The sequence below is a fragment of the Cyprinodon tularosa genome, unplaced genomic scaffold, assembly GCF_016077235.1.
Source record: "Cyprinodon tularosa strain WSP-4 unplaced genomic scaffold, ASM1607723v1 ctg1184, whole genome shotgun sequence".
Lineage (NCBI taxonomy): Eukaryota > Metazoa > Chordata > Actinopteri > Cyprinodontiformes > Cyprinodontidae > Cyprinodon > Cyprinodon tularosa.
In genome coordinates, this window is record NW_024037986.1 from 82,883 (window position 1) to 106,370 (window position 23,488).

The 23,488-nt window shown below is 38.5% G+C and overlaps 1 protein-coding gene across 1 annotated transcript; it reads left to right on the plus strand.

Moving 5' to 3' along the window:
• Positions 1-253: 253 nt before the first annotated feature.
• On the plus strand, positions 254-21,939 carry LOC119771807 (oocyte zinc finger protein XlCOF6-like). The gene is made up of 2 exons (XM_038267971.1): positions 254-606; positions 17,282-21,939. Exons 1-2 carry the CDS (start codon positions 447-449, stop codon positions 18,655-18,657), a joined length of 1,536 nt encoding a protein of 511 aa, XP_038123899.1. The 5' UTR covers positions 254-446; the 3' UTR covers positions 18,658-21,939.
• The last annotated feature ends 1,549 nt before the right edge of the window (positions 21,940-23,488 follow it).

Genomic DNA, 23,488 nt, shown 5'->3' on the forward strand with positions numbered 1-23,488 from the left:
ATTTCATAGAATTTGATTATAGAGAGCATGAATGTCTGTATCATATAGACAGGTAGAATACAAAGTTGTGTATAAGTATGTAGTTTGTTTTATTGTTTTATTGTTTGTTTGTTTCTTTTCTTTTTTCCCTTATAAATCATATATATGTTCATTCAGTAGATAGTCCATCACGAACCAAACTCCATACATTGGCGTTAATGCTACTAAATGTTTGTTGCCAACCGCCAATAAACCCAACGAGATGAAGAAGATAGAGTCGTTCCAGTTCACACTCCAGATCAGTGGGGGCGGTAATGCGCACTTGCAGTTTGTCAACCGCCAAGAAAAACCTACAAAGAAGGAGAAGAAACAGGAAGTAAACCAAAAAGCGCGCGGAAGCGGTAGTGCGGAATCAGATTGAAGCTTTGTTTTTTTTTCCCGTCTCTCTGCCGAATATTTCAGCAACAATGTCTTCAGTTCCACATCTGAGGGAGTTTATCAGAGAGCGACTAACTGTTGCTGCTGAAGAAATCTTCACAGAGGTTGAAAAAACCATCCTCCGCTATGAGGAAGACATCAGACTGATGGAAATCTACTGGAAACCTCAGATAAAACTCAACAGAATCGGTAAGAAGCTACTAAACGGTCATTCAGTTAGATCAATTTTTATTAGTGATTGGTTAAAGAGACATGCTAAAGCGTTTTGACTCAGTGCCAAACTATTGATACTGCATTAATACTGTCTCACAGAATACTGCCACCTGCTGGACATTTAAAGACACTACAGGCAGCTCATTGGACAGACTAAACTGAATTGATTTGATGACCTAAAACAATGATATAATTTTACTTATTGTAGGTTATATTGTATGACTTCATATCTATGTTTAAGTTAAAAATATTTTTTATATTTTGTCATAAATTGAAGATTTAGAGGAAAATGTGAATGGGGATGCTTGTCGACGAGTATTTTAAATCATGGTTTTAAAACAATAAGTACAGTAAATAAACTAAGAGTCAGTTTGAAATGAACTTTAATTCAGATAAGTGGAGTGATAACTGAGAGGAGAAGGATAACTCAATGAGAAAAATTTAATAAAAACGCAACGGCTGAAACGTTCCTATTCCTTTTAAGCTGCTCCAAAATTGTTCATAGTTTTAATGATCAACAGCAAAAGATGAGATTTTTTTTTTTTTTTTTTTAGCAAATGCATCATGGTGACAAGTTTTTAAACACAGGTTAGTGAGTCGATCATAAACAACTCCTGTATCGGTCACATGACTTTCTTGAAATGACGCACGTTTTGCTGTATGGGCTCCATGCATGCACTGAAGCAGGGGGAGATTTACCATTGGGCAATTCCCAGTTGCCTAGGGTCCCAAGTTCCTGGGGGCCAAACATTCCTTATTTGCAAATTATGGTTTTGATAAAATTTATGGTAGTAAATCTGTGTCGCTGGGATTTGAATTAAAAATGCCACTTAAAGTTAAATGTTGTATGTTTGTACTTACTGTTTCAGTGTTAAAATATATTCAAAACACATTTTTGACCTAAATAGAAGTTCATTGTCATTATTTCTACGCAGTTGAAATTTTATTTGTTATTTTCTCTTCACGCTAAAAATTCACATTACTAATTTAAAGTGATTACATTTTCAATACTTATTTTTTAGTTTCAATACTTATTTTTCTGCAAAAGATCTGTTTAGAAATGGGCTTTTTTTCCTCTTAAAACACTTCTTACTTAGCATCTTCAGGTTAAAAGTAATAGGTAATAGTTGGTTAAGTAAAGCCATCAATCTGGCTTTTAGCTAGCAATATTCAAAGGGTGTTTGCCTTTGTGTATTTAGGCTTTGCATGGTGAGGGTATCCTCCCCCTGAAAATGTTGAAATTCAGACTAGGGCTGCAACAACGAATCGATAAAATCGATAAAAATTGAATTTTAAAAGCGTTGGCAACGAATTTCATCATCGATTAGTTGTGTTGCGCGATTAATGCGTCATCCGCAGCCACCGTCATCTCATCCACTTGACTGAAACGGGGGAAGAAAAAAAATACGACAGAGCGAGTGACTAGCCACAAATCTGGCGACTTATTACGGTGTCACTGGCGGCTTTTGGAGACTCTTACGTGAAAGCATGTATCGTTCCTACTCTGCCGTGGGGCGCCTTCCCATCCCCCGTTCTCCCGCTTCCGCAGGAGTCCCTCTCAGCGCTGCAGTCAGAGCTGCAGGATGTTTACCCTCAGTGTCCAGACTGCAAATGAAGCGCGCATATGCTGGGATTGACGGCGCAAATTGATCGCAATAATTAAAATAGCCTGCGTTTTGTAAAGTGAAAAAAGTCGTAACATGCAACTTTTGTCAAAACAAATGAACATGGCACGGAACCACCATGTTTGTTTGGTTTTAAAGTGGGGAAACGTAACGTTAGTTTCTCAGGTAGCTCATCTGATGCTTTCCTTACCTTGTTAGTAGTTTACAGACAGTGATAAGGTTGGCTACTTATTTTACTTTTAATTTCATTTGAATTAGTTTAAGCAGCGTTTATATTTTCTTTATAAATAAATTAACTTGCAAATTATGAGGGCAAGGCTTTTAAAGTTTAAATCTTCTGGCGAAGATAAAGTAAAGAAGATCCTGCTATTTATGGAAGTAAAGCAGAATTAAATCCAGCAAGATCAGTAATATGTCAATTAATTATATTTGCCACATTCCCATGTAAATATCTGTCTTTGGAGGATGTGTTTTTTAGCACCCCTAGTTCTCTCATTTTTATTCCAAATACAATTTATAATTTGAATCACAGGGCTATTTTTATCTCTATGGTTCAGTATTTTCTCAAGTAGCAACTTTAACTGCTATACTTTCCTGTCTTAAAAGGCAGAACTCTTCTAGTCTAAAAAAAACTCATTTGTTGAAATGGGGGGGCCTATTGTTTGAACCCCTTAGGGCAGTGGTTCTCAAACTTTTTCTGTCATTCCCCACTTTGGACAAGGGGGAATTTTCAAGCCCCGCCTGTCCCCATCGCCCCAACACAATGCTAATGAAATATTCAACAATCTTAAAATGTTCCAATTTTATTGAAGTAACAAGTAGTATCTAAATACAAACTATCTACATCAAATAACAGCAAGCTCAAAAATAAAGAAAATAAAAATGCAGCTGTGTCAAAATTTGTATCAAGCTCAAAGATAGAAAAAATTAAAGTTCCACTCTGCAATCTGTTAATAAAAGAAAAGAAGTGAAATCCATCTGGCAATACAGGTATATTTATCCCTGCATTAGTGGCTGCAATGAGCCTGTTTTGCATTGCAGTTTCTCAAAACGGGGTTGCAGGCTTGATACTGCCACTCTCAAGTCATGCTCAATGTTCTGCTGAGATCTGTATTTTGTTTTCATTGAAGCAACAGCTGAAAAGCTATGGAGAGATATTTGTGCCATCGGTTTGAGCGCGCAGGAACCAATCCGAGCGCGCAGTGAGACAACACGCGCGCGCGCAAAACCGGTCTGGCGCGCGCTCAACTCTGAAAAACCCTCTCAACACACTGTTCTCGCGCTCAGTTTCATCTCTGCGCGTGCTCGAATCCGTCTCTGCTCGCGCTTGCTCTCCTGCTCTCTCTCCGCGCTCAACACCAGCTGTGCGCTCGGCTGTTTCTCTGCTCGCTCGACTCTCTGCGCTCGCAACTTCAGCAATGTATGTAAATGAACCATACCATCAGCCAATCACACTCAGCTTCTTTTCATCCAATGAAAGCATTCCTTCCTTCTTCTTCTTTTCTATCATGGCGGTTCGAAAGCAACTTCAAGGTGCATACCGCCACCTACTGTTCATGAGTGTGTAGCAACATTGTTTTACATCTATTAAATTCTATTTTTTAATTTTGCATTCTGAAGATAACTAAATAATGCTTTCCTTAATCTATAAACATCCTTTATATTTCCTTTATTTCCCAATAATCCTTTAAGACTCCATTCTTGGCCTGTCATTTCAACTACTCTTCTCAATTTTTCCCTTTCAGGTTCATATGTTTTACAGTTCATTAATATGTAAGCATTCGTTCCAAATACTACATCCGGTTAGATGAAAAAAAAAAAAATAAATAAATAAAAACACAATCAGGAAAATCAAACTACTCTTACAGTTATTTTGTCAACATTCCTAAGATAGTACTATAAAATATCTTGAATTATCTCAAATAAACTTCAGTAAAACAGTTATTAGATCATTGCCTCATCCATCTCTTTTACCTGCTATTGACATGGATTTAAATTTGCTGTTTTAAAAGAAAAATAAGGAGGATATTTCAGGTTCAAGTATGGTTCAACAGTATATAGATAATGTTTTGGATCATATTGGCCTTACTCTTAGCTTTTGTGGCGGGTGTTTCTTCTTTTTGTTGTTTTTTATGGAGGTTGGCAAACAACAATTACCGCCACCAACTGAAAAATCCTGTTTATCAAATTATTATTTTTAATATATATAATAAAGAATAACCCTCTTATTTAGAGTCCATCTGTAAAAGGTCTTCTAAATAATAATTGTTAAATTTCAGATCAGGTCTGCTGTCTGAATAATTGCGTTTAAATTAATATAACAGTCGCTGATCTAAAATCAGAGCAAACTAAACTTCTTAATGGAACGATTTCTTCAATCCATTGTAAGGCCAATATGATCCAAAACATTTCTCCTTTGTAGGCTGAATTCCATCACTGATTCTTTTACCCGATTTAAAAATAAATTATGAAACTAAAACAAAACACCATTCCTAATATTGGAATATTTTGAAGCATCCATAAAAAATTTAACATATCCATAATATTTTTTATCTATATATTGTTGAACCATACTGGAACCTGAAATATCCTCCTTATTTTTCTTTTAAAACATCAAATTTAAATCCATGTCAATAGCAGGTAAAAGAGATGGATGAGGCAATGATCTAATAACTGTTTTACTGAAGTTTATTTGAGATAATTCAAGATATTTTATAGTACTATCTTAGGAATGTTGACAAAATAACTGTAAGAGTTGTTTGATTTTCCTGATTGTGTTTTTATTTATTTATGTATTTTTTTTCATCTAACCGGATGTAGTATTTGGAACGAATGCTTACATATTAATGAACTGTAAAACATATGAACCTGAAAGGGAAAAATTGAGAAGAGTAGTTGAAATGACAGGCCAAGAATGGAGTCTTAAAGGATTATTGGGAAATAAAGGAAATATAAAGGATGTTTATAGATTAAGGAAAGCATTATTTAGTTATCTTCAGAATGCAAAATTAAAAAATAGAATTTAATAGCTGTAAAACAATGTTGCTACACACTCATGAACAGTAGGTGGCGGTATGCACCTTAAAGTTGCTTGCGATCCGCCATGATAGAAAAGAAGAAGAAGGAAGGAATGCTTTCATTGGATGAAAAGAAGCTGGGTGTGATTGGCTGATGGTATGGTTCATTTACATACATTGCTGAAGTTGCGAGCGCAGAGAGTCGAGCGAGCGGAGAAACAGCTGAGCGCACAGCTGGTGTTGAGCGCGGAGAGAGAGCAGGTCGAGCGAGCGCGAGCAGAGACGGATTCGAGCACGCGCAGAGATGAAACTGAGCGCGAGAACAGTGTGTTGAGAGGGTTTTTCAGAGTTGAGCGCGCGCCAGACCGGTTTTGCGCGCGCGCGCGTGTTGTCTCACTGCGCGCTCGGATTGGTTCCTGCGCGCTCAAACCGATGGCACAAATATCTCTCCATAAAAAGCCCATCTCACAGAGACATGATGTGGCAAAGGGAAGAAGAATGCACACAGCTCTCTGCCCGATGAGTGGATACTCCCTCTCCACTCCTAACCAGAAACATGAACATGTGGCTGTGTGAATCAAACGCCGTTATTTATTTAAGATAAAATATTTCAAATTCAGTTATTTATGATCAACCTGAGAGGGACTCCTACAATAGCGGGGGAGAACGGGGTTGGGATGGGGGAGGCGCCCCATGGCAGCACCTGCCGCTGGAGGACAAGAAAAGGAACGATACGTGCTTTCACGTAAGAGTCTCCAAAAGGCGATAGATTTGTTTTTTTGAAAAAGAGTCGCTGGAGGGGTCTGAAATATAGCGACAAAGTCGCCGAGTTGGCAACACTGGGGCGCGAAAGTTTATTCTGTTACAAAAATAATATGCCGACGTCACGTCAATCATTATTTTGGCACTTCAGTTCCAGGTGAAATTTTTCTCATATCTAATGTTCTTTTAATTAGACTGCATGTAGGCTAGTAATGATTACTTTGTGGGTTTGATTGGTCTAAAAAGCGGCAACATACAGCTATAAGGACAGTTTGCTCTCACACGTTCTACATTTATAGTCACACACACACACACACACACACACACCGGAACTTGGCGCGCCCCACCTGTCACGTCTCAATTCCCCACCAGTGGGTCGCGCCACACACTTTGAGAACCGCGGCCTTAGGGGCTTTTAAAAACAAAAATGCCTTTTTTTGCGCTTTATGAAACAAAGTAGCCTATATTTTGTGGATGTACAGCTACATTTCTCATGTAAGTTTGCGTAGTTTTAAAACAAACATTTATTTTTCATATTGCACCAGGACAGTTAATGAGCAACCTGTACTTGTGTGCTTGTTTGTTCTGTCTAAAATGTTTATTTTGGAATAAAGAGGTTAATATAAAAAATATTTTTTGTCCGATTCATCGATTAATCGAAAAAATAATCGTCCGATTCATCGATTTTTAAAATAATCATTAGTTGCAGCCCTAACTCAGACTTTCCGAAACTCCAGTTCATTGGTTTTGAGATGGAATGCAGCCAACTTTCTGTCTTTGTTACAACAACTACTTTTGTGCTTATTATGGGACGCATGTGTGCTTGAATAGAGGTGGTTTCATAAGGAAGACATTAGATCATTTTTAGGTGCAGCATTATGTTTCATAGATTAATTCAAACAATCAGAAAGTGTAATGCTACGTTCACACCACATGTGATCTGAGCATCAAAAAAAGCATCTGCTGTTTCATTTTTGATGCTTGTCCACATTAAGCTCAGATGCGCCTCAAGAGCAACTTAGACGTTCCTGAAGCACATCCAGTTAAGTCCTGATCAGTGTTGTTTTCGTTAACGATGACGAAATGATTTAGTCACCTTTTTTTTTCATGACAATAATTAGAACTGACGGGCTAAACACGGATCTTTGATGACTAAAACATGACTAGTCATTGGTTTGAGTTTTCATCAATGAGATGAGACTAAATAAAAATTACAGGCAGTTGGTCAGAGATTTAAAATCCAACATTGTGTTGTAATCTGTTAGACAAGCTAAGCAGTACCAGCCATGCTGCTGCGTCTTGTTTGATCACGCAGCCAACATGGCGTGCAGCACCGCACATTCTGCATGATGACAGATAGACCATGCAGCAGCAGCAGGGGTGAAAATAAGCCGGAATCGTCTGGTTTTGCGAGTTTAACTCTCACAAACTCTGCTTTTCAGGTTGTGCAGGAAAACTCAGTCTGCACTTTATGCTCCACATCGATGGTTCATTCTCAGCAGTATATGGCTCTTCCTGCTCTCGCTAAATATTAAACTATATGGGGCTGGTCATCCTCTTCCAACCTTAAAACATTCCTTTGTCTAACTATCAAGAATTTATTTGTTCCAGCTCACAAGAGGTGATGCTAAACCTTCTTTAATTTTACCCAAAGGAATCCCGAAATTACATCCAAACAAAGTATTTCATTGCATATTTCATATTGTTTATTTTTTGATAAAGACGAAGATAAAAAAAATACATAGATCTTTGAAAATTAAGATACTGTCTGATCCAGCTGGCAACTAATTTCTGCAAACCTCGTAAAGATTGGGGCTAAAACCTGTAAAATACACAAAGGATGTCTGTGAAGAATAAATGGCAGTGTTTGAAAGAAGAATCAAATATTGTAATCCTTTGAAAGCATGCATGCAAAGGTTCTTAGTCTGTTAGTTATTTTAGAAACCTATATCCAAGTATGGAATCTTCTTTTATTTTAATATATAATAATTTACGGGAATGGAGACAGGGTTCCCGCGGTCCTTAAAAAGTCTTAAAAGGCATTGATTTCTTCAAAATAAATCTAAGGCCTTAATTGGTATAATAGCTGCATAAAAGACCTAGCACTGGTTATGTTGTGGCTTTAAAACTGATTTGTTTTGTTCCCTGCTAAAACAAAGTTTGTGAATTCAGTTAAATAGTTGTTCAAATAAATCTGTCATTTGTGTGTTTTTAGCTTTCTTCCTGTATGGGAAGCTTTTCAAAATTTGAAACATTAGTGCAGTGGTTTATGTTAAATAAACCTTTGGGTTAAGTTGTCGCAAGCAGGTTTTTCTTGTGTTTCTTGTGAATTTGGTCTTAAATTTGTATTTCAAGTGGCATTTAAAAATCTAAAAAGTCTTGAATTTAACTTGCCTTATGCTGTAGGAACCCTGGGAGAAGACAGCAAGTCTTTGCAACTGAAAAAAGGGGAAGTGTTGTACATGTGAGCAGTACTGCCGTTTAGCATGGACAGAGAGGCTGCAAGAAGTTTAAGATATAAAATGAGCTGGATGCTATTTTAGTTTGCTCAATCTTTGCCTCAGAGATGGGATAAACAGCCGAGAAGGGGAAACACCGTTATGATGGGGTTCGAAGCTGAGCCAGTTTGCCCGCCTTCTCTCTTTTTTAAACCAACGTTGATTTCACGCTGCAGGGCTTGATGCTCAATTCTGACTTTTTTGTGAAATCCGATTTTTTCACGTTGCTGTTCATATTTCCAAATATATGCGACTTTTATGTGATCTCCTGTTTGAACTGCAGTCATACAGTGCAAGTGTCCCGCATGCACAGTAGTGAACGCAATGATGTCACAGGCCAGCGTGCTCTGTGTTTACAGAAGTAAACATGGATGGTACTGCCGGCGCGCATCTAGCGGTCTTTTCCAACCATAAAAAATCAATCTTTTCAATTTGTTAAACATAAATACTGCTCTCCGCATCATGATCTGCCATGGTTGTTTTTCTTGCCGCTTCCGTGTCGCAAGACGCAGAATAGTGACCTTTGTCGGGTGTTAATGAAGTTCAGGTCGGATGAATGTGACCTGGCTGTTCAGACACAGGTCGCATTTGAAAAGATCAGATTCGTATCGGATTCAGGACCAAAGAGCCAAGTGGCCTGGATTGGAAAATATCGGATCTTAGGCTACGTTCACACTGCAGCCTGAAGTGACCCAATTCCGATTTTTTTGCCCATATGTGACCTGTATCTGATCTTTTTATGACAGTCTGAACGACACAGATCGGATTTTTTCAAATGCGACCCAGGCCACTTGGATATGTGGTCCTGAATCCGATACGTATCTGATCTTTTCAAATGCGACCTGTGTCTGTGGTCGCATTCATCCGACCTATACGTCATTGATACTTGACAAATGTTACTAAACGTTACTAATCTGCGTCCTACTAAGCGGAGGTGGGAAAAACTAACAACCATGGCGGAAGATAACACAGAGAGCAGTCAATGGAAAGAAAGTGAGGTTGCTGACTTAATTTGTATTTGGAAAGATAGCTCGATTCAGACCAAACTCGAAGGGTCTTACCGGAACCGGGTCTTTCTTTTTGATCTTCTTAAAAAGATTTCGTTCGTAATGTGCCTGCTCCTGTTGGAGAATAACTTAAAGAACGCAATATACGCTGCGGTATTACGAGTCATGTTTACTTCCGCAAACACTGAGGACGCTTGCTACATGTGACGTCATCGCGTCCTCGAGTGCGCATGCGGGACACTTCGGTTGGACACTTTCAGTTCACACAGTAGATCACATACAAGTCGGATATACTTGGAAGTGTGAACGGACACGCAAAAAAATCCGATTTCACAAAAAAATCGGAATTGAGCATTAAGGCCTGCAGTGTGAACGTAGCCTTAGTTGTTCAGACTGCCATGAAAATATCAGATCCAGGTCGCATATGGGCCAAAAAAATCAATTTGGGTCCCTTCAGGCTGCAGTGTGAACGTAGCCTTTGAAGTTTCTACCTGGTATGTGAAGTTGGGGACAGAACTCACAGTGAATGTGGATTTTTTTTTTTTTCCTTTTGTCTTCCAGTCCAGTTTTCCTCTAAATTTTTGTGAGAAGATTATTTTTACGTTTTTATTCTTTTTGGATCAAAGTAGTTTTATTTTTATTCTTTTTGGCAGTCTAGTTTTAACTCTACATATTTTGACTAGGATTAATTTGACTTTTTCCTTCTTTTTGGATTCCAGTCTAGTTTATTCCTCATGTTCTTGAATAGGTTTTTACTTTCTCCTTCTTTTTGGGTTACCAGGTTGGATGTTTATTCGCCTTTTTTGAAAGGATTATGTGAGATTTCCAGGTTTGGATTATTATACACATTTTTAGAAAAGATTATTCAAATGTTCCACTTTGGATTATTATGCAATTTTTTTTTTTATTATTCCATTTGCATGGAGGCTGTTTTTTTTTTTTTTTTTCGTTCATGCTCTTGCGACATCCATGAACTGCGATCAGTCCTGTCCATAGTGATAGGCCCTCTCCACTAAGAAAAAGGAAGATCCACCTTTTGCTCGGGCATCAGAGACTTTCATCAACCATCTGTAATATGAGTTGTCTGCCCCCCAACCTGAATTTGGAAAGCCTCCCCTTCAGTGATCAGTTTAAATAGGATTAGTTTAGATTTTTATTGGATTCATATTTTTTGATTTTGGATGTACTAATTGCTGATGCTGCTTATCCTCTGCTAACAATTTATTAATAAAGCATATAAAAATCCAGTTTAATGAGTGGACATTGGATATTTGATTCCTGTTTTATATCTGGTTCTTGGAAGGTGTAAAGAAGAGTTGGTGTTGGGTTACAGAATAAGAGCTGAAGGTCTTATTAGGATTCTTCTGGCCAAAATTTAACAAAACAACATCGTTGTAACTTTTTAGTTGCCAAAATAATTTATTGACCAACATCAGAGTGCAGCTGTATGAGAACAGAAGGCTGCCATGAACCGGATAGTCAAACAGGGAGGGTTGTATCCTGGCTGCTAATACAACTGACCTGTTCAATGAAAAAGGATGTGGCTCTGTGAAAAAGACAACCAGCAGGTCAATTAATTCTGTCACCCAGCCAGATGGGTCTCACAGGGTCCCTATCTGAGGCAATACCCAGTAGGTTCGGAGATTCAAGAGCCCAGGTTGGTTAGCTATGCCATAGCTCCATAGGAATGAGAGGAGGAGGAGCTGAGCATAGATGTGGCAACAACAAGATGCGTCTGATGCTGTGCTGCTCAGTGGCAGAGGGCGGCTTTGATATATTTGCTGTGATCAGCTGGTTAAAAAGTACTTTTAATATGTTTTTATGTGAGAAAGTCCACCTCAAACATTGTGAGAACGGTCAGCTCATCGAGATTACGATCCTGCCTTAATAATAGTATTTTGCTGTGTGAGACCTGTAGACCTCCCACAATCCCCGCAGCAGCTGCATCAGGCCCAGTTTCCCCCCTACTGTTTGTTGTGGCTGGAAGTAGATTGTATTTTTCAGCAATGTGGTACAAACTGCAAGCACAAGAATACTAAAAGCAAACATGTTTTGCTGGCAGGTTCGGACATTTTAGGTTAATTTAGGCGTTTATAGGCGTTAGTAAAGTGCGTACAATGTACGCCGTACGCAATGCTAGCTAAAAGCCTGCCGTCAATATATAACTTATTTTGTGTAGGGCTGGACGATATGCCAAAAATAAAATATCACGATTGTTTGATTATATCATTGTGATCTCGATTTTATCACGATTTTTTTTTATACAACCAACATAGCTTCAATTACATGCAAAGAAGAGAAAAATTAAATAAATGAGCAAGTTTATTAAAATTAGAGAATCAAAGCAGTGCTAACAAACTTATGTTTTTAATTTCTATGTTGTAAACACACCAAAGAGTATAAAAATGCAATAACTCCTGAGTAAAACAATTACAAATTAGTTACATTTTTCAAGCAACTACAGTCTAAATAAATAAAAATTCTAAATGTATCTTAGTGCAGTTTTATTACTTTTAAATCTTGACTGGTCTAATAAAGTAAAAGAAAAAAAGCACACAGAAACTAATTTTAGTTTTAAAAAGAATATTACATTAAACAATAGATTTGTATAATTTCTAAAGTCTTTAGACAGTGAAGGTTTTTTTTTGGTTGCATGTAAATGTGGTCAGTGGCAGAAATACAGCAGCACTGTGGATCCTGATAAAACTGTCTCTTAATAATGACAGATCATCAGAGGTGTAGATCGTAACACGGTCTTAAGTCATCATATTGTCCACCCCTAATTTTAAGTCATGAATGTGATCAGACAGTAGCACTCAGTAGATCTAAAATGAATGTTTAATTTGGAACTTCTTATGAGCTAAGCTAACATTAGCGTCGCTGTTTATATTATGGAAAGTGAGGCTTGAAGAAGTCAGTTATAATTTAACACATATTTACATTTCTAATCAGTCTTAGCTACTGTTTTTCTTTTGTGTTCAGCATTTATAAAATTATCAGTTGATGACAGAGATGGCTGTTAAATATATGAAGTCAGAATTAAACTTTTTAGGAGAGCAGCTATTTGCCTTAAAGGAGAAGTTCGGTTTTTAACACTTTAAGCCCATTTTCTGTAGTGTCCAGGATGAAATCGAATGATCGACACCAAAAGTTTGACAATTGCTCCTGTCTCTGCTTTTTGGCTCATTTAGAATCCCCCCCTGGCTGCTTTAGAATGGCTTGCATAGAGCATGTCCGATAATGTCCTTAAAACAACCTTAAACGTTCTTTTTTTAAAATATGCTACTCACCGGGTCGTCAGCGCTGTTCAATGACGTTCCAAAAAAAGTTTCGTAAAGAAAAAACGTTCCTGTAGTGTTTTATTTAGCATTTTGTAAATCCCATTGAGTTCTGTTGGAATAGTCAATATTCCCCTGCCACCGGAAACGGAAATGGGGCCTGTTTACACAGTTGTAGTCTTTTCGCTTCACTCTGTGTACTCCGACGTCGAGGTGCTAACGTCTCTGTTAAACACTTTAAAAAACTCTGAAAATGGAATACGAAAGGTGGATTCTTGATTCTCGACGTCGGAGTACACAGAGTGAAGCGAAAAGACTACAACTGTGTAAACAGGCCCCATTTCCGTTTCCGGTGGCAGCCTGTAGGGTGGCTGCAAGTAACTGTCAGATGGGAATCGATTGAGCACTGGCGTGGCGGCTTAAATCTGAGAGGATAGAGAGCGGACCAGAGGCGGTGAGGCTCGGCAAAGATCTGTGACTGACAATGGGTGCTCCAAAAATGAATAACCACGTATGGCTAATGGGAGAAAAATAAAGACTGCACCAGCACACAGACCATCGCAGCACCCTGACAACATTGAAAATAAGAATGAAATTATCAAATTATAAGATTAGGTAAAATAGTCATTTTATAATTAGTTATTGTTGGTTCCACAATCATCGATACTTTTGGCTGAAGGGCGTACTCATGGTAAGAAAAAATGCCCAAAGGGATACACAGGTTCAATTCAGTTTTTTTTATATAGCACCAATTTGCAACACTTCATCTCAAGGCACTTTACAGTTCAACCAGATCATCCAGTCAAATTGATTCAAAGTTTTCTGTCTAAGGAAAACCAATTATTTACTTCGACTCACTGACTCGAAGGCAATCCCTCACACTAAGCATGCTTGTAGCAAATGTCAAAAAAGGTTGGTAAACAGGGTTCTATATCATGAGATTCCCTGTAAATAGCCCTGTAGTTCTGCCACAGATAGACCTGGGGTCCAGGGCCAATAGAAGTAATTTTGAACAGGGGGTGCTGTGAAATTTTTGTTATTGTTTTTTTTGGACAAAAGAACTATGAGCTGCAGTTACAAGACATCCCTGATTTCTGGGGACAGTCCCCGTTTTGGACAATCTGTCCCCTGCTAAGCTGCCCTGGAAATGTCCCCGATTTTACTGTGTAATGAATGACGGGTAAATGATGCGTGTAGACTGTTATTACGGTAGAAAGACTGCACAGACACAGATGTTACTTGGTCGGCTGGCAGCTGTTAACGTAGAGATGAGGAGCAGAGTCCAGCACTTTTAAAACTATCGCGGAAGCTATCAGAACCGGTCGCAGCTGCCCTATGTTAATCAATTAATTTGATTTGAAGTGGGCTGATCATTGTGATAAACGTTTGGTTTGTGCCTAGAGTAATTTAAAAAAGGGCTTTGATGTGTTTGTTTTACTAAAGATGAGGACAAGAAATGTAACATAAACCCAAGCTAATCAACAAAAAGTAAGACAGACTATTGGCTGCAGCGGGAGGAGGAAATAGACTCAGATAAAATTAAACAGAATGGTTGAAAACTCCTTGTAAGGCGCTAATCTGGTTTGGTGGTTCTCCAGGGATTAACCGGGGATTATCTAATGCTGTTTTAGAACTAGTGTTGTACTGATACCAGTATCGGACGGGGCCCCGATCAAGCACTAAAATAGTGGTGTTGGAATCGGCGAGTACCAACAAATAGGGCACCGATACCACTTTGAGAGCCAAAAGTTTATTCAACTATTGTCACCCATTCCAGGTAGGCAATACAAACTTCTACTGGATTCACTTTTATATTAGTCTTTTTCCTGCTTCACAGAGGTAGGCAGCAACTTGACAAAGCCATGATGGCAATTATTTTCCATCCAAGTAGTATGCAGTTCTTCATATAAACACACACATCAATTTCAAACTGATGGTATCAGTACAGTAAAAATGGCATTGTCGCAACAATATTTAGAACTGATTGATGACCTTTAGTTTATCTCATAATTTGAATGGAAGAACTGGAACTCAACTTTATCATTACAATGTCACAAGAACAAAGCAACTAATTCTCTGCATTTAACCCATCCCTTTGGGGAGCAGTGTGGAGGTCAAGGGTATGAGGGCATTATTGTTGCAATATTACCGTAAATCCTCTAATATAGGACGGGGCCTTTATTTCACTCAGGTACATCTTGGTCCAGGCCATTATTGGAAGGAGGCCAGAATTAGGGGCATGCCTCCATTTCTATTTGATAAAAACAGACTACAACTGGAATGAATAAAAACGAGATTTTGTGTCTCTTTGAACCTATAAAATACTAGGTTAATTTATTGAAAAAGTACAGTTACCATAACGGTGTACAGAACATTATTCAGACGTCTTCCGGCAGCTGCAATTTTTCTGCACGGCAATATGAAAAAAAAAATAAAAATAATGGTGACCTGCCATCACAGCGAAATTTTATTTGAGGCAGTCTAAGTGGAAGTAGACTACCAGTATCATATATTTCAAGGGAAATTCAGAACAACGAAGGCCAACTACATTCTGTAATTTTAACACTGCCTGGTTACCACCAGACCTACCGGTAATCACATTTGTCTTTCAGATTAGAATGATTGTTTGGCTGTTTATACTCCTGCAGCTGTGTGTGGCAGTGAGCTTGACGCAGACATTTTTGATTTATGTTCAGTATTGAAGCGTGGTCAGCGCTATACACTGTGGGTCTAGATACGGCCGAGGCGGTGAGGAAGTGGGGGCGAGTAGTCCGACAACGGAGGGACATGTCGGGGAAAAAGAGCGGAGATCAAGGTGGGAAAAGCGTCCTCGCTCTTCTAGCTAGACAAACTTCACGAGTTGTTTTCTGCAATTTCGGTCATAAAAACAAAACAAGCCGACCTCCTGCCTGTGGCACTGTCTGCACTAAGGATGGGACTTCCCATTCTAATGGCTTGGATTCGTTAGCAAACATTGCCCCCCTGTGGTACTTGTGTGTTACTATCACAAGTTATTGAGGACTGCCCAGAAACATTGTTGGTTCTAATTATATCAGAGTCCGCCCACTATTTACCTCCGCCGACAGCGACACAGGCCAACATTAGAGACCAGGCTGCTAATGGAATACAGGCCAATATTAGAGGATTTACGGTATTTGCAAATTTGTGTAGAGAATTGTGTGTCTTTATCTAGATTTGTGTGTGCAGTGGGGTTTTGAAAATGTGTGAGGAGTTTTGTGTGTCTGTACAACAATCTGAGAATGTGTAGAATAACTTTAATTCACTTTGCATATGTGTAAAAAAAATCCACAAACCTGTATTCAGATCTACAAATGTGCGCTAAAATTTCAAAATTTGTACTAAGATTTAAAAAAAAAAATCCCCCTCTTGCCTCTAGGGGTTGCTGCAGCACACCCACTTCCTGCGGCCAAGCTGGAGTCTACTGATCTTAACCCGGTTCTTTAATTTGTGAGGGAAGGTTTTCAGAGAAATTTAGAAAAGGGGGAAAGCATATTTAGGTATTAACAGAATGTATTCTGGTCAATAATATTGACATTAAGACCAAAATATAGAGGATCAATAACATTATGCCTGCCCTGACCACTGCTCATATGAACAGGGCGTTGATCTCTTTATTTCACTCCTACTTATACTAAAAGCTACACCCTTTCAGCCTATTGTCTGCTGGTATCTGACTCTCTTCTACAACTGCCCCCTGCAGCTTTGTTTGCAGTTTTGACAGAATTTCACAGGTTATCCTATACAGATGGTTTTCATGGTAAATGTACAGCTGTATGAATTGGAATGTCCCTCCAACTGACGAATTTCCACATACACAGAATGTCCAATACGACATAAAACATGAATTTGTGCAGCTCAGGGTTTAGCTGGCTTCAGGATGTCACAAATATAGAATGATTAGTAAGTTTAAAACGGAAATTAAACCTTTCAAAATAAATTAACCTTCAATGCTACTTTAGTCCAAACTAACCAGGCACTGTTGCAGAGAATTGCTGATATACAGGTTCGCTGTGTTCAATGTATTCTAATATAGTGATGGTCCAGTCCTGAAAGCCTACATCACATCCTCTAATGCAGGTTCTCCAGAGTTCTAGATATCAGTTATTTAAGTGTGTTGGAGCAGGAACATATTGAAAAGTATCAGGACACCAGCTTCTGAGGACTGAAGTTGCCCATTCAGTTGCTATGGGGATCCTCCATTTTTATCAGAACGGATGCAAAAACTGATCCAGTTTCCTTTTAGCTGAAAGGTATAATGAGGAAGCTCTTCAGACAAAAATGATGTTTTAACTACAATAACTAGACTTCAGATGGTTTATTATTTTCAAAACCAATAATCTGTCATTTCTTGAAGGACTGAGAACATTCAACAGAATATTGGTTAGTGCTAAATGCCTTCAGTTACCTTATGCTCAGATTCTTTTTTTTGTTTTGTCCTTACAGAACAAATGCAATCCCATATTTCCAGTGAGAACAAATCTTTGGACATCCAACAGCTCTGCAACCAAGTGAGGAGGTCCAGCCATGACCAAGAAGAAACAGAATCTCATCGTGCTCAAGATCAGAGGGAATCAGATCATATTCCTTTTGAAGTAGAAAATGAACAGGGACCTCCATGGATTAAAGAAGAAAAAGAGCCCCTAGAACCTTCTCTGATCAAAGAAGAAAGCGAGGAACCAGAGTCTAAATGTACTAATGAGGATACAAAGGATCCAGGTTTGCTACTGAAAGAAGAAGTTGATGAACCAAGGTCTCCATTGAATAAAGAAGATGAGAAACCATCATCTGTATTAATTGAAGTAAAAGAAGAAGATTCTGTCTTGTCTGTAAAAGAAAAAGGGCAACTATGCGTTTTGGCTTTTAAAAATAACCAGAAGGACCAAAGCAGTTGTCAGGAGGAAGAGCAGCCTGTCAAGGAGCAGTCCATCATTTTGACGGAGACCCTAACTTCAAAGGAAGTTAAAGTGAGTGAAAGAAAACCAAGAAATGAAAAGCCTTATAATATGCCTCAAACTGACAAAGAGATAAGATATTTGAAATGTGAAATTTGTGGGAAATACTTAAAGAGTGAAAGAACTCTGAAACGGCATTATAAAACCCATACAGCTGAGAGGCCCTTTCAATGTGAGACATGTGGAAAAAGTTTCTCTCGAAGGGGTACCTTAACTAAGCACATGAGAACCCACACAGGCGAGAAACCTTATACTTGTAAGATATGTGGAAGAGGTTTTTCTCAGATGGCCATTTTAACTATTCACTTGAGAACTCACACAGGTGAGAAACCCTTTTCATGTAGGATATGTGGAAAAGGTTTCTCTAGATCTGTTTATTTAAAGGAACACATGCAAACCCACACTGGTGAGAAACCATTTTCCTGCGAGACATGTGGAGAACGTTTCACTCGTATGAAAAGTTTAAATTGTCACATCACAACCCACACAGGTGAGAAACCGTTTTCATGTAAGACATGTGGAAAAAGTTTCTCTCAGATTAGTTATTTACAGGTTCACAACAGAACCCACACAGATGAGAAACCTTTTACTTGTAAGACATGTGGAAAAAGTTTCTCTCAGATTGGTTATTTACAGGCTCACAACAAAACCCACACAGGTGAGAAACCTTTTACTTGTAAGACATGTGGAAAAGGTTTTGCTAACATGAGTTATTTAACTGTTCACACCAGGGCCCATACAGGTGAGAGACCTTATTCATGTAAGATATGTGGAAAAACTTACTCGTATCGTAGTAATTTTAATAATCACAAGAAAACCCACACAAGGGAGATACCTTTGCATGTCAAAAATGTGGAAGAAGCTTAGTTAACATTGGCAGAAATAATATTGCCCATGATACAAAAACACAAAAATGACAAGTACTTATTAGATTTCTCCTGCTGCCATACACTTGTTGTGCAAAACGATATACTGCAGGTAATGAATAAATGATTAACTAGAACTGGAGATGTAGTTAATTATTTAACTTATTCAAAATAGGAGGTGAAATCAATTTAATGTTCTTAGTTGAATAATTGTAGCTTTAATTTGCTTACTTACCAGGGTTTGTGCCTTTCTCCAATGGATGGTTCCTGGATCGGCTGTTAAAATCCCGGTATTCCCACCAATTTATTGACCTAAGCTAGGTTATCAGCAGAGCTATTAATTATCAATCAAAGAACTATTTATCACTGGCTTTTCAAACTATTACCACAAGAAGGTGGAAATGGCCTGAGTGATACATCATTCGTGCGTAAATTACAACGAACTGCAAGTTAAACAATGATGTCTTTATTCTAATAATTCAGGATTACAGAAATCTAACATCTATGTTCTCTGCACATACAGAAATACAATTGCAATCATATGAGTAACAAAAGCTTTTAATGACAGAATGAGCTTATGCAGCAAGTCAATATTTGCAGTGTTGACCCCTCTTCGTCAGGACCTCTGCAGTTCTCCCTGGCCTGCTCTCAATCAACTTCTGGACCAAATCCTGACTGATAGCAGTCCATTCTTGCACAATCAATGCCTGCATTTTGTCAGAATTCCTAGGTCTTCGTTTGTCCACCCGTCTCTTGATGATTGACCACAAGTTTTCAATTGGATTAAGATCAGGGGAGTTTCCAGGACTTGGACCCAAAATCTCTCTGTTTTGTTCCCTGAGCCAGTTAGATATCACCTTTGCTTTATGGCAAGGTGCTCCATCATGCTGGAAAAGGCATTGTTCATCACCAAACTGCTCTTGGACGTTTGGGTGAAGTTGCTCTAAGAGGACATTCCAGTACCCCACACATGAATGGTTTCAGGATGCTTTACAGTTGGCATGAGACAAGACTGGTGGTAGCGCTCGCCTTTTGTTGTCTGAACAAGCTGTTTTCCAGATGTCCCAAACAATCGGAAAGGGGATTGATCAGAGAAAATGACTTTAGCCCAGTCCTCAGCAGTGCACTCCCTGTACTTTTTGCAGAATATCAGTCTGTCCCTGATGTTTTTCCTGGAGAGAAGTGGCTTCTTTGCTGCCCTCCTTGAGACCAGGCCTTGCTCCAAGAGTCTCAGCCTCACAGTGCTTGCAGATGCACTCACACCTGCCTGCTGCCATTCCTAAGCAAGCTCTGCACTGCTGGTAGCCCGATCCTGCTGCTGAAACACTTTTAAGAGACGGTCCTGGCGCTTGCTGGTCTTTATTGGGCGCCCTGGAGCCTTTTTGGCAACAATGGAACCTCTCTCCTTGAAGTTCTTGATGATTCGATAGATTGTTGACTGAGGTGCAATCTTTCTAGCTGCAATTCTCTTTCCTGTTAGGCCATTTTTGTCTAGTGCAATGATGACTGCATGTGTTTCTTTAGAGATAACCATGGCTCACAGAAGAGAAACAATGATGCCAAGCACAGGCATCTTTTTAAAGTGTCCACTGGTTTCATTCTTACTTAATCATGACAGATTGATCTCCAGCCCTGTCCTCATCACCACCCACACCTGTGTTAATGGAGCAATCACTGAAACGATGTTAGCTGGTCCTTTTAAGGCAGGGCTGCAATGACGTTGAAATATTTTTTGTGGGATAACGTTCATTTTCTAGGCAAATATTGACTTTGCAATTCACGTGAAATTTGGGCATTTCCTCACAGGCGATGAAACCCAGGGAAACGGACCGATTTCCTTTCCACGCTTGGATTTAAACCCTGAATGACGTAGGGGTATTTCTTGCTGGGATTCCAGCCTTTTTGTCAGCTGATTGGTCAATGTGTGAGCTGGCTGTGTTAGGGCTGGAATTTTCCAGAACTTTTATTTGTTCTCTTTGTGAAAAGGGAGGGTGAGGGTTTGATGTGGTTCATCAAATCGATTTGGCTCCATTGTGGCAATATATCCCAACACACTATAGCTCGGGAAGAAATATAAGTGTTAATATATGACTGTGTACAGATGCATCAGATCAAATTTTCTATAAATATTAAGTCTGCAAATAATTTCAAGTCTCTTTTTTTATGCAATGTTTGTAAATTTGAGCCTTGAGATAGACCAATACATTGGTCAGCCAATATTTGCAGCTGATATTTGTGTTCTTTTTTTATTGTATTGCCAGGCAAGTTCATGCGTTGTCCAATTCATTAGTGCGTTCATCAGCCATGCCTCAGATCATGCAGAATGCATGCATTGAAACTCCCTCCATTGGTATAAACTGTTATTGTTGTGGCTGGATGTTTTTTTTCCCTTTTTTCTTCTAAATGTATTATAATTGTTTTATTTTTCTGAAACATGTGATCTTTGTCAGTTTTATCATGCAAGCAGAGGAACAAAGTGTAAAAAATTAAAACTGAAAATTAAAGCAATATCACAAAAAGTATTGGTCGATCTCTACTTGTGACCAGCTTTGTAGACTGATATAGTTTGATCATTTATAAATACAATCGATGTCAGAGGTATCAAGTAACAAAGTACAAATACTTCTGTAATTTAAAAGTTTTGGCTATCTATACCTTAAGTAATTATTTTTTAAACAAGTTTTAACTTTTCTTTAGTTTTTTTTTTGTTTTTTGCAGATATCTTTACTTTCTACTCCTTTTTAAAAATAGAATTGTTGGTTTTGTTTTGTTTAAGTTGATTGTCATTATGGCCTGATGGTTTGAAAGAGAAAATAAAAAACATCTATATAATTTGTTTTTCATCCAGACAATTTCATTGTGATAGCACCAACTTTTTCTTAGCTACGTACCAAATAAATAGATTTTTTTTTCTTTTTAACTGTGTCCTGTCTGGCGATGTGGCTTTAAAAATAATTGTCTAAAAAATAAATAGATTTTCAAGATGATGCTGTTTAATTTTACACGGTTCAACTATACTTAGTCATAAAACTAAGAAAAATATGTAAAAGGAAATGATCATCCAGGATTGTAGAAAATATTCCTTTAATATGGCTTTGCAGTAACCAGTATAAGGTTTGACCTGTCCTTAACATATTTTCCTGCATTTCTTTTACCATTAGATTTGAAGTAGTTTTTAAAAAATTGTTCTTTTACAATTTTTAGTGAAAAGCTTAAATTGATAATAAACAGTAGGATGAATACTTCTAATTGAGTAATAAACATGAATACTTTTGACACCTCTGGTACAGGTGCTGGTCATAAAATTAGAATATCATGAAAAAGTAGATTGATTTCAGTAATTCCATTTAAAAAGTGAAACTTGTATATTATATTCATACATTACATACAAACTCATATATTTCAGATGTTTATTTTGTTTAATTTTGATGATTACAAATGACAACAAATGAAAATCTCAAATTCATCATATCAGAAAATTAGAATATTACTGAAGACCAATAAAAACAAAGGATTTATAGAAATGTTGGCCAACTGAAAAGTATGAACATGAAAAGTATGAGCATGTACAGCACTCAGTATTTAGTTGGGCCTCCTTTGGCCTGTATTACTGCAGCAATGCGGCGTGGCATGGAGTCGATCAGTCTGTGGCACTGCTCAGGTGTTATGATAGCCCAGGTTGCTCTAATAGTGGCTTTTAGCTCTTCTGAATTGTTGGGTCTGGTGTATTGCATCTTCTTCTTCACAATACCCCATAGATTTTCTATGGGGTTAAGGTCAGGAGAGTTTGCTGGCCAATTAAGAACAGGGATACCATGGTCCTTCAACCAGGTACTGGTAGCTTTGGCACTGTGTGCAGGTGCCAAGTCCTGTTGGAAAATGAAATCTGCATCTCCAAAAAGTTGGTCAGCTGCAGGAAGCATGAAGTGCTCTAAAACTTCCTGGTATGTGGCTGCGTTGACCCTGGACCTCAGAAAACACAATGGACCAACACCAGCAGATGACATGGCACCCCAAACCATCACTGACTGTGGAAACTTTACACTGGACTTCAAGCAACGTGGATGAAGTGCCTCTCTTCTTTTCCTCCAGACTCTGGGACCTTGATTTCCAAAGGAAATGCAAAATTTACTTTCATCAGAGAACATGACTTTGGACCACTCACCAGCAGTCCAGTCCTGTTTCTCTTTAGCCCAGGCAAGACGCTTCTGACGCTGTCTGTGGTTCAAGAGTGGCTTGACACAAGGAATGCGATAGCAGAAACCCATGTCTTTCATACGTCTGTGTGTGGTGGTTCTTGAAGCACTCACTCCAGCTGCAGTCCACTCTTTGTGAATCTCCCCCACATTTTTGAATGGGTTTTGTTTCACAATCCTCTCCCGGGTGCGGTTATCTCTCTTGCTTGTACACTTTTTTCGACCACATCTTTTCCTTCCCTTCGCCTCTCTATTAATGTGCTTGGACACTGAGCTCTGTGAACAGCCAGCCTCTTTAGCGATGACCTTTTGTGTCTTGCCCTCCTTGTGCAAGGTGTCGATGGTCGTCTTTCGGACAACTGTCAAGTCAGCAGTCTTCCCCATGATTGTGTAGCCTATAGAACTAGACTGAAAGACCATTTAAAGGCTTTTGCAGGTGGTTTGAGTTAATTAGCTGATTAGAGTGTGGCACCAGGGGCCATCAATTTTGAAACTTTTCACAATATTCTAATTTTCTGATATGATGAATTTGAGATTTTCATTTGTTGTCATTTGTAATCATCAAAATTAAACAAAATAAACATCTGAAATATATGAGTTTGTATGTAATGTATGAATATAATATACAAGTTTCAC